Source organism: Loxodonta africana, chromosome 7 (genome assembly GCF_030014295.1).
Source record: "Loxodonta africana isolate mLoxAfr1 chromosome 7, mLoxAfr1.hap2, whole genome shotgun sequence".
Lineage (NCBI taxonomy): Eukaryota > Metazoa > Chordata > Mammalia > Proboscidea > Elephantidae > Loxodonta > Loxodonta africana.
This window is the reverse complement of record NC_087348.1, coordinates 84,953,036-84,963,352: the sequence shown is the minus strand read 5'-3', so window position 1 is coordinate 84,963,352 and position 10,317 is coordinate 84,953,036. Positions and strand designations below refer to the sequence as shown.

Genomic DNA, 10,317 nt, shown 5'->3' with positions numbered 1-10,317 from the left:
TAGAACAACTAAATAGACCCATAACAAAAAAAGAGATTGAAACCGTAATCAAAAAACTTCCAATAAAAAAAAGTCCTGGCCCAGACGGCTTCACTGCAGAGTTCTACCAAACCTTCAGAGAAGACTTAACACCACTACTACTGAAGGTATTTCAAAGCATAGAAATAGACGGAATACTACCCAACTCATTCTATGAAGCTACCATCTCCCTGATACCAAAACCAGGTAAAGACATTACAAAAAAAGAAAATTATAGACCTATATCCCTCATGAACATAGATGCAAAAATCCTCAACAAAATTCTAGCCAAAAGAATCCAACAACACATCAAAAAAATAATTTACCCTGACCAAGTGGGATTTATACCAGGTATGCAAGGCTGGTTTAATATCAGAAAAACCATTAATGTAATCCATCACATAAATAAAACAAAAGATAAAAGCCACATGATCTTATCAATTGATGCAGAAAAGGCATTTGACAAAGTTCAACACCCATTTATGATAAAAACTCTTACCAAAATAGGAATTGAAGGAAAATTCCTCAACATAATAAAGGGCATCTATGCAAAGCCAACAGCCAATATCACTCTAAATGGAGAGAACCTGAAAGCATTTCCCTTGAGAACGGGAACCAGACAAGGATACCCTTTATCACCGCTCTTATTCAACATCGTACTTGAAATCCTAGCCAGGGCAATTAGGCTAGACAAAGAAATAAAGGGTATCCGGATTGGCAAGGAGGAAGTAAAATTATCTCTATTTGCAGATGACATGATCTTATACACAGAAAACCCTAAGGAATCCTCCAGAAAACTACTGAAACTAATAGAAGAGTTTGGCAGTCTCAGGTTATAAAATAAACATACAAAAATCACTTGGATTCCTCTATATCAACAAAAAGAACACCGAAGAGGAAATAACCAAATCAATACCATTCACAGTAGCCCCCAAGAAGATAAGATACTTAGGAATAAATCTTACCAAGGATGTAAAAGACCTATACAAAGAAAACTACAAAGCTCTACTACAAGACATTAAAAAGGACATACTTAAGTGGAAAAACATACCCTACTCATGGATAGGAAGACTTAACATAGTAAAAATGTCTATTCTACCAAAAGCCATCTATACATATAACGCACTTCCGATCCAAATTCCAATGTCATATTTTAAGGGGATAGAGAAACAAATCACCAATTTCATATGGAAGGGAAAGAAGCCCCGGATAAGCCAAGCATTACTGAAAAAGAAGAAGAAAGTGGGAGGCCTCACTCGACCTGATTTCAGAACCTATTATACAGCCACAGTAGTCAAAACAGCCTGGTACTTGTACAACAACAGGCACATAGACCAATGGAACAGAATTGAGAACCCAGATAAAAATCCATCCATGTATGAGCAGCTGATATTTGACAAAGGACCAGTGTCAGTTAATTGGGGAAAAGATAGTCTTTTTAACAAATGGTGCTGGCATAACTGGATATCCATTTGCAAAAAAATGAAACAGGACCCATACCTCACACCATGCACAAAAACTAACTCCAAGTGGATCAAAGACCTAAACATAAAGACTAAAACGATAAAGATCATGGAAGAAAAAATAGGGACAACCCTAGGAGCCCTAATACAAGGCATAAACAGAATACAAAACATTACCAAAAATGATGAAGAGAAACCCGATAACTGGGAGCTCCTAAAAATCAAACATCTATGCTCATCTAAAGGCTTCACCAAAAGAGTAAAAAGACCACCTACAGACCGGGAAAGAATTTTCAGCTATGACATCTCAGACCAGCGCCTGATCTCTAAAATCTACATGATTCTGTCAAAACTCAACCACAAAAAGACAAACAACCCAATCAAGAAGTGGGCAAAGGATATGAACACACAGTTCACTAAAGAAGATATTCAGGCAGCCAACAGATACATGAGAAAATGCTCTCGATCATTAGCCATTAGAGAAATGCAAATTAAAACTACGATGAGATTCCATCTCACACCAACAAGGCTGGCATTAATCCAAAAAATACAAAATAATAAACGTTGGAGAGGCTGCGGAGAGATTGGAACTCTCATACACTGCTGGTGGGAATGTAAAATGGTACAACCACTTTGGAAATCCATCTGGCGTTATCTTAAACAGTTAGAAATAGAACTACCATACAACCCAGAAATCCCACTCCTCGGAATATACCCTAGAGATACAAGAGCCTTCACACAAACAGATATATGCACACCCATGTTTATTGCAGCTCTGTTTACAATAGCAAAAAGCTGGAAGCAACCAAGGTGTCCATCAATGGATGAACGGGTAAATAAATTGTGGTATATTCACACAATGGAATACTACGCATCGATAAAGAACAGTGACGAATCTCTGAAACATTTCATAACATGGAGGAACCTGGAAGGCATTATGCTGAGCGAAATTAGTCAGAGGCAAAAGGACAAATATTGTATAAGACCACTATTATAAGATCTTGAGAAATAGTAAAAACTGAGAAGAACACATACTTTTGTGGTTACGAAGGGGGGAGGGAGGGAGAGGGTTTTTTATTGATTAATCAGTAGATAAGAACTGCTTTGGGTGAAGGGAAAGACAACACTCAATACAAGGAAGGTCAGCCCAATTGGACTGGACCAAAAGCAAAGAGGTTTCCGGGATAAAATGAATGCTTCAAAGGTCAGCGGAGCAGGGGCAGGGGTCAGGGGAACATGGTTTGAGGGGACTTCTATGTCAATTGGCAAAATAATTCTATTATGAAAACATTCTGCATCCCACTTTGAAATGTGGCCTCTGGGGTCTTAAATGCTAATAAGTGGCCATCTAAGATGCATCAATTGGTCTCAACCCACCTGGAGCAAAGGAAAATGAAGAACACCAAGGTCACACGACAACTAAGAGCACAAGAGACAGAAAGGGCCACATGAACCAGAGACCTACATCATCCTGAGACCAGAAGAACTAGTTGGTGCCTGGCCACAATCGATGACTGCCCTGTCAGGGAGCACAACAGAGAACTCCTGAGGGAACAGGAAATCAGTGGGATGCAGACCCCAAATTCTCATAAAAAGACCATACTTAATGGTCTGACTGCGACTAGAGGAATCCCGGAGGCAATGCTCCCCAGACCTTCTGTTGGCACAGGACAGGAACCATCCCCGAAGACAACTCATCAGACATGAAAGGGACTGGTCAGCGGCGGGGAGAGAGATGCTGACGAAGAGTGAGCTAATTATATCAGGTGGACACTTGAGATTGTGTTGGCAACTCTTGTCTGGAGGGGGGATGGGAGGATAGAGAGAGAGGGAAGCTGGCAAAATTGTCACGAAACGAGAGACTGAAAGGGCTGACTCAATAGGGGGAGAGCAAGTGGGAGAAGGGAGTAAGATGTATGTAAACTTACATGTGACAGACTGATTGGATTTGTAAATGTTCACTTGAAGCTTAATAAAAGTTAATTAAAAAAAAAAAATTCTACAATATTGAATACTACTCTATTTCTCCTGCACCTGTACCTTAGCCTCACCGATTCCCTGTTCCTGGAATTTGCTTGCAAGCCTGGGAAACCGTAAGACACAGGTCAACCCTCAATTCACAGGATTTAAATCAGCTAAATTTGAATCTAGTTTAGAAATGGTATGACCTTAAGCAAGTTAATTAACTGCTTTAAATCTAACTTCCTTCATGTGTAAAATGTTGATATTACCTAATCTCAAAAGTTGTTGGGGTAATTCACTGTGATAATACATAAAAGCAACTGATAATTATTATTAACAATACTAATAATTAGTATTAACGAAGTTAATTTAATGCAACACCTACTTGTCTTATAATAGTGTATATGTATAGTTCTTTAAAAAAAAAAACAAAACCCAGTTCTGTTCAAGGGATCGAGAAGATTCCCAATTCATGTCTGCATCCTGAGGGCCTAGCTTCATATTGGTACTTCATTAGTGCTCAATGTATGTTTATTAAGGAGTAAATGTCACTCCTAAACTTTAGTAGTCTAATTGTGATTAATAAAATACTCAAAGTAATGTATAGCGCCCAGTGCAAAGGCATGTTGTATTTCACATACTCATCACCACAAATGTGTATATTGCATTTTTTAACCTCTCCCCAGGGCTGAAAATTTTTACTTTCCTCATACAAAACCCAGCTTAAATTTTAGTGGGTAAAGTTTTACTGAATCTTCTAGTGCAGAGTGAAATAGACCTCATTCATGCTGGGTCTAAAACAGGGGGTGCAGAGCACTTATTATTCTACCAAGTATGTGGCATGAAATTGGAACTTTTACAAATCTGTGAAGAAGTGTTATCACTTCAAAGAGAAGGTAACCACAGATGGATTAATTTAATCAAATGTACCCTTTATCCAATAAACTCTTAAACATAAATATTTTTTGATCCTGTAACAGTTTTCTTTGCTCTGTTTTAAGAAAAAGCTCAGAAACCAGCCTTTCAGCAGTGCTATAGGGCTACTTGAATATTTTTTAAAGTAATTACTATTTAACTGATAAAGAAAATATTACTTAATATTGTATGAATAAACAATCACAAATGTTAACTGGATTAATAGGTGATAACTTATGTCATTATTGATGCTCACCTTCTGTTTTAAAGAAGAAAAATATAATTTTAATTAATTCAATTGCATTTTAGATGCATATATTCCAAAATACAGACTATATACAGAACAAGAATGACCTGTGTTGGATCTTCACCCACAAACCTTATCCCAATCTTGCATTTTGCCAGATGTAGATAATTTGACTGCACTATAACTGCTGAAAATGGAAATATTAAACCTCCCATTTGCTACTTATTCTGTCTCTTACATGTGATCTCCACCCACTAGACTTTCCTCTGGAACACTTGGATGATCCGTCTTCGTATCTGCTTAGTCTTCACACTGTAAACAATGGGGTTCATTACTGGGGGGAGCAGCAGGTAGATATTGGCCATTAGTGTGTGCACTACTGGTGACAAATGCTTCCCAAATCTGTGGACCATGGTGACACCAATGAGAGGAACATAGAAGAGAAGCACAGCACAGATGTGAGAGAGGCAGGTGTTAAGGGTTTTGAACCTTTCAGCTCTGGAGGCAATGCCCAGCACAGTCTGCAGGATGAGCACGTAGGAAAAAAGAATGATAAGAGCATCCCACCCTAGTGTGAAGATGACAATGATGAGGCCATAGAGGCTGTTGATCCGGGTGCTAGCACAAGCTAGTCGCATTGCATCTTGGTGGAGACAGTAAGGATGAGACAGGACATTGGAATGACAGAATGGTAGCCGTTTTATAAGGAAGGGCACAGGGAAGACCACACAGACTGCCCGGGCAAGGACAGTTATTCCAATCTTGGTAATAACACCTTGGGTGAGGATGGAAACATAGCGTAGTGGGTTTCGGATGGCCACAAATCTGTCGAAGGCCATGGACACTAGCACTCCTGATTCTACTACTCCGAATCCATGGATGAAGAACATCTGTGTGATGCATGCATCAAAGGCAATCTCAGGGGCATTAAACCAGAAGATGCTGAGCATGGTGGGCAAGGTAGACATGGAGAGACTAACATCAGTCAGAGCCAAGATAGAGAGGAAGTAGTACATTGGTTCATGGAGACTCTGATCCACCTTGGTGACAGCCAGGATGGTGCCATTTCCCAGAAGAGTTAGTGTGTAGAGAAATCCCAAGGCAAAGGCCATCCATGGGTTCTTGTCTGGCATCCCTGGGATACCTGTCAGAATGAAACTATGGTAGCTGGCGTGTGATATATTAAAATTCATCATGTTGTTCTCACGGTTGGATGAGGCAGGACTCTCCCGTTTAGCTCACAGCTCCTAAATTGAAAATACATTCTCATAAAAGGGAGGCAAATATGTCTATGAATACATAGGTGGAACAGCAGAGGAGAAAATATATATTTAAAACAGAATCTAGGTGAGTTTTTTACCACTTTGGCTTTTTGCTTTCTAGGCAATCACATGCAATGACCTCCCTCTTCTAGGGTTTAATTTGATCATCTGGAAAAGGAAGATAAGTCTAAACAACAAGTTTTCAAGTAGTAGAGAATTTGGATCTCTCTACCTTTAATAGCTCTCAAGGCTTGGATGCAAAAAAAAAGAAGCAACACCCAAATACTTAATGGCATAAAGTGTTTGCTAAGTTATCAAATGCTACTAAACTCACAATACCATCGCTACACACACATATACACTTACGAACAATTCCACTGACATCACAAATCCACATCCACACAAATCCACGTGTATCCGTTTGTGTGTGTAGACAGATAAGATAGGTCCTACCACATGAACAGACACTCTTCCCAATTTATTTTTAAAGGCTTAAAGCGTACAAATAGATGCATTAGTTCATAAAGTTGCTCAATTCAACATTTCTACTTCACAGATTCTGACAATTTATAATTTTCCACAACCTCGTTTTAAAGTAGCAAAGGGCACAGAAAAAATTTATTGGTTAGAAACAACCACATGTAAGATATGAGAGGGCAGTCACTTACAGGACTTTTATTCTGAGAGTCCCCTAACACACAAGAGACAGGAACCATTCTTGAAGTCTCTTTCTTCATCAAAAGAACATGTAATCAATTCCTAAATTTGCCTCAAAATATATAAAAAATCTGTTCCCTTTCCTCCATCACTATAGTTAATAAACAATGTAGCTCATCTTTTCTAGCTTGAACTGTTGTGATAGCTTCCTAACTTCTTCCTGCATCCACTAGTGCCCCCTTCCAATACATTCTTCATTCTGCAGTTACACTTTTTCTTTCCTTTTTTAAAAAAAAAATAAAAAATAGAAACCTGACTTATTTTCCCCAAGTTAAAACTCCTTTAAGGGTTTCTGTTGTACTTCAGATAGAACTCAAAATCCTTATTTTGACATTTTTTCGTAATTTAATATAACTGTTACCTTTATTTAAATTTTGATTGTGAAATTTACTTTATCAGATACAATGTAAACAATCACTGCTTTGTCAACATTTGTTCTAGCATGCAGAAAATGTACACCATACCTTCATTTAAATTTTTTTAATTTAAAATATTTGCATCTTATATACTTGCATAGATTTTGTTTATTTTCTAAACTGGTGGCCCTTCTTTTTAAAGATTAGTTGAGTTCATTTATATTTCATAATTAAAATAGATGTTTGTGGAATGAAACGTAAAAATGAATTTTCAGATTCTTCACTCCTAATTTTTTTAACCTTAAGAAAATATGCACATATATAATGAGAGAAATGCAATCTCATTTGCTTAGCTGATTTGGTGATACACAATATGAATTAGATTGGACTTTTACTTGCTTTCTCTTCTTTCAGTGAAAGCACTATTTTCTGAACTAGATGGTGCCCAGCTACCACCAATGAAGGCCCTGACAGGGAACCCAACAGAGAGTCCCTGATGGAGCAGGAGAAAAGTAGAGTGCAGAACTAAATTCCAGCAAAAAGACCAGATTCAATGGTCTGAGACTGGAGGGACCCCAGAAGACATGGCCCCTGGACTTTCTGCCAGCCCAAAACTAACACCATTCCCGAAGCCAACACCTCAGACAAAGATTAGACTGGACTACAAGACATAAAATGATACTTGTGAAGAGTGTGCTTCCTAGCTCAAGTAGACACACAAGACTAAATGGACAGCTCCTGTCTGGATGTGAGATGAGAAGGCAGAGAGGGACAGGAACTGGTTCAATGGACAAGGGATACCTGAGGTGGAAAGGAGGATTGTGTTGGGACATCATAGGGAGAGCACCCGGGTCACATAAAAATATGTGTGTATAAATTTTTATATGAGAAACTAACTTGAACTGTAAACTTTCACTTAAAGCACACACACACATACACAGAAAGTACTATTTTCTTGTCAGCTTTGTAGCAAGCTATTTCCTCCTCAGCATTAGTAAGAACTGAACTAGAAGAGGATAGAGTCCCGTTTTCAATTCAAACAAAGAAAAAATATTCAGATTTGATAACAGACCAGTGGTTATAGCATTTAACATGATGAATCTAATAAACATAGTAAACATCTACAAAGATAAGGTCTTTAGACCTTACAGCACAGCCCTATGCCACAATCATTCACAGTAACTCAACTATCTTCACATTTGGCAATAATGTCACACAAATGAATGTGCTGATGATAAACAAAATTACTAAGGGAACCCGAGGCCACTTAGTCTTAAGAATCACAACAACAAAGACACCCTAGGAATGCAGACCAAGGCAGGAGGTTGCAGCTCGCCAGATATGATTTCATTAGCCTAGTTCTCATCCAAGTTAAGTTGAAACTAAATCAAAATTTGCTGCAACAAATAAAATAAGTATCTCCTCTGAATTATTAGAAAAGAAAGGAAAACAACAGGTATTACCCAACACCATTCTGTGACCATAAAATTAAAATATTTCTCAAATGCACAATTAAAATAAAAAATGGTCTTTGGGAAGAATATTACCTTTTTTATGTGTTCACATTAGAAGCTCTGTTTCTGGATTAAAAACATTATTCGGTGTTTGCATGAGAATCAAATTTAGGCATTATGACTTGCAACATATTAAGAGTTCTACAGGAAAAACTAAGACATCTTTTAATTCTACCTTAGTACCAAACTAAACAAAGAAACTTTTCAATTTCACTAAGAGCGTAGGTTAGTATGATTCAAGAAGTGCTTCCAAAATTCAGCCACCTATCTTCTGTTCAGGACAAGCCGTACATCGTCATAAATCTTTTCTAACTTAACTTTTGGAGGAAAAAGTGGAAAATCAATCCATGGCATGATAGCTGTAGTAAGATACTTCCTCTTGATCATTGGAATTTTGCACTGTTACATGTTATTCTGTTTCAACAGGTGATTCAACTGGTTCTGTAGATGTGACGACCGCGCAACACTCTTCTGAGTAGCTTCTTGCTGGTATTGAAGGTGTGGTGTTATTATTCCAATTTTCCTTAAACCATATTCTGGGTGCAGGTTGGCATCATGCTGTAGTACCACGTTTTGAGCTGCCTGATCTAGCAGCTGGGAGCTCTGGGAACCCTTCAGCGCCTGCTTGGTGAGCGCAATCACGTCAGTACCACAATCACCTTCTCGGTGAGAAGCCCTTTCACTGACTGACCGAAGCAGCTTGAGAATCTGGTGCCAGAGTCGCCATCGCCTTAGTTAGCAGACGCCTCCTCCGCAAGGGTGATGGGGAGTCACTGGCGCCAAAAGCCTTATTTTGACTTTTAAAGTCCTGTACAATTCAGACCATACTTACCTCTCTAGCATCGTCTCAGACCACTTATTCCATCTAGTCTCTTCCATCCAGCTAAATTTGCAAACTTGAAGTTCCTGGGCCTCGCTAAACTATTTCCTGATACAGGACTTCCACATTTGGTCTTCCCACGGCCTCATGCTCTTCTCTACTCCCTGTACAGTTTTTCTTTTTCTAACTAAAGCCTATTTATACTTCCCAAGTAAGCCTTCTCCAAATGCCTGTAATAGCTTAAGACTCCCTGGTATGCAGTTTTCCATTTTAAAAGGGAGCAGAGTTAATTAAACACTATACAAGTATTTGTTTAATGTCTACCTTTCCTACTAGAAGTTAAACTCACTGATGGAAAGGAACACCTATCTTGCTCATCACCTCACAGAGCACATGCTAAGCATATATTAGATTTTCTATGTGTGCTGAATAAAACGATGAATGAATGAACACCAATGATTGAGTGACTTCTTTCCAGAAATCTTGCAAACCTTCAAACCCTTCCCTGATCTTCTGTATGTAGACTGAAAATCATGTGCCAAGCAAAAAATTCCTTCTTCTTCTTTATTTTTTAAAGGCCACAGACAAAAAAATTAATAGGAAGTCATTGGAAAGGACCAGGCATCTTTGTTCTCATCTAGGTGTCTAATGTGAGAAAGAATAATGATAAAAAAATAATCTCAAGAGCTAGTATGTCTGGAAACTCTGAGCCCATAAAAGAGCCAAGAAAGGAGAGGATCAGGTTAACAAGATCAGGTAGGCTTTCGTACCCGTCTGTTTTCTTTTTATTTGCTATCAAAAACAAACAAAAGTGTTGCTGTCTAGTTTATTCTGACTCCTAGCAACCCTATAGGACAGAGTAGAACTGCCCCATAGGGGTTTTCTGGTGGATTTGACCTCCCGAACTTTTAGTTAGCAGCCAAGCTCTTAACCATTGTACCGCCAGGGTTCCTTATCTGCTATAGGATGAGGTTATGCTGTTTGGAAACAGAACTATAAAACAGTAGGCTTTCCTCTCTGTTTGCCTCCTGCTTATCTGCTCT

General features: G+C 38.5%; 1 protein-coding gene and 1 pseudogene across 1 annotated transcript; both read right to left on the bottom strand.

The window, feature by feature from the left end:
- Nucleotides 1-4,433: 4,433 nt before the first annotated feature.
- LOC100669802 (olfactory receptor 51H1-like) lies at nucleotides 4,434-5,801 on the bottom strand. Its single transcript, XM_003421533.3, has one exon. The coding sequence runs from the start codon at nucleotides 5,799-5,801 to the stop codon at nucleotides 4,860-4,862; it is 942 nt and encodes a 313-aa protein (XP_003421581.2). The 3' UTR covers nucleotides 4,434-4,859.
- Nucleotides 5,802-8,856: 3,055 nt separating this feature from the next.
- LOC100674001 (BLOC-1-related complex subunit 7-like) lies at nucleotides 8,857-9,812 on the bottom strand (annotated as a pseudogene).
- Between the last annotated feature and the right edge of the window lie 505 nt (nucleotides 9,813-10,317).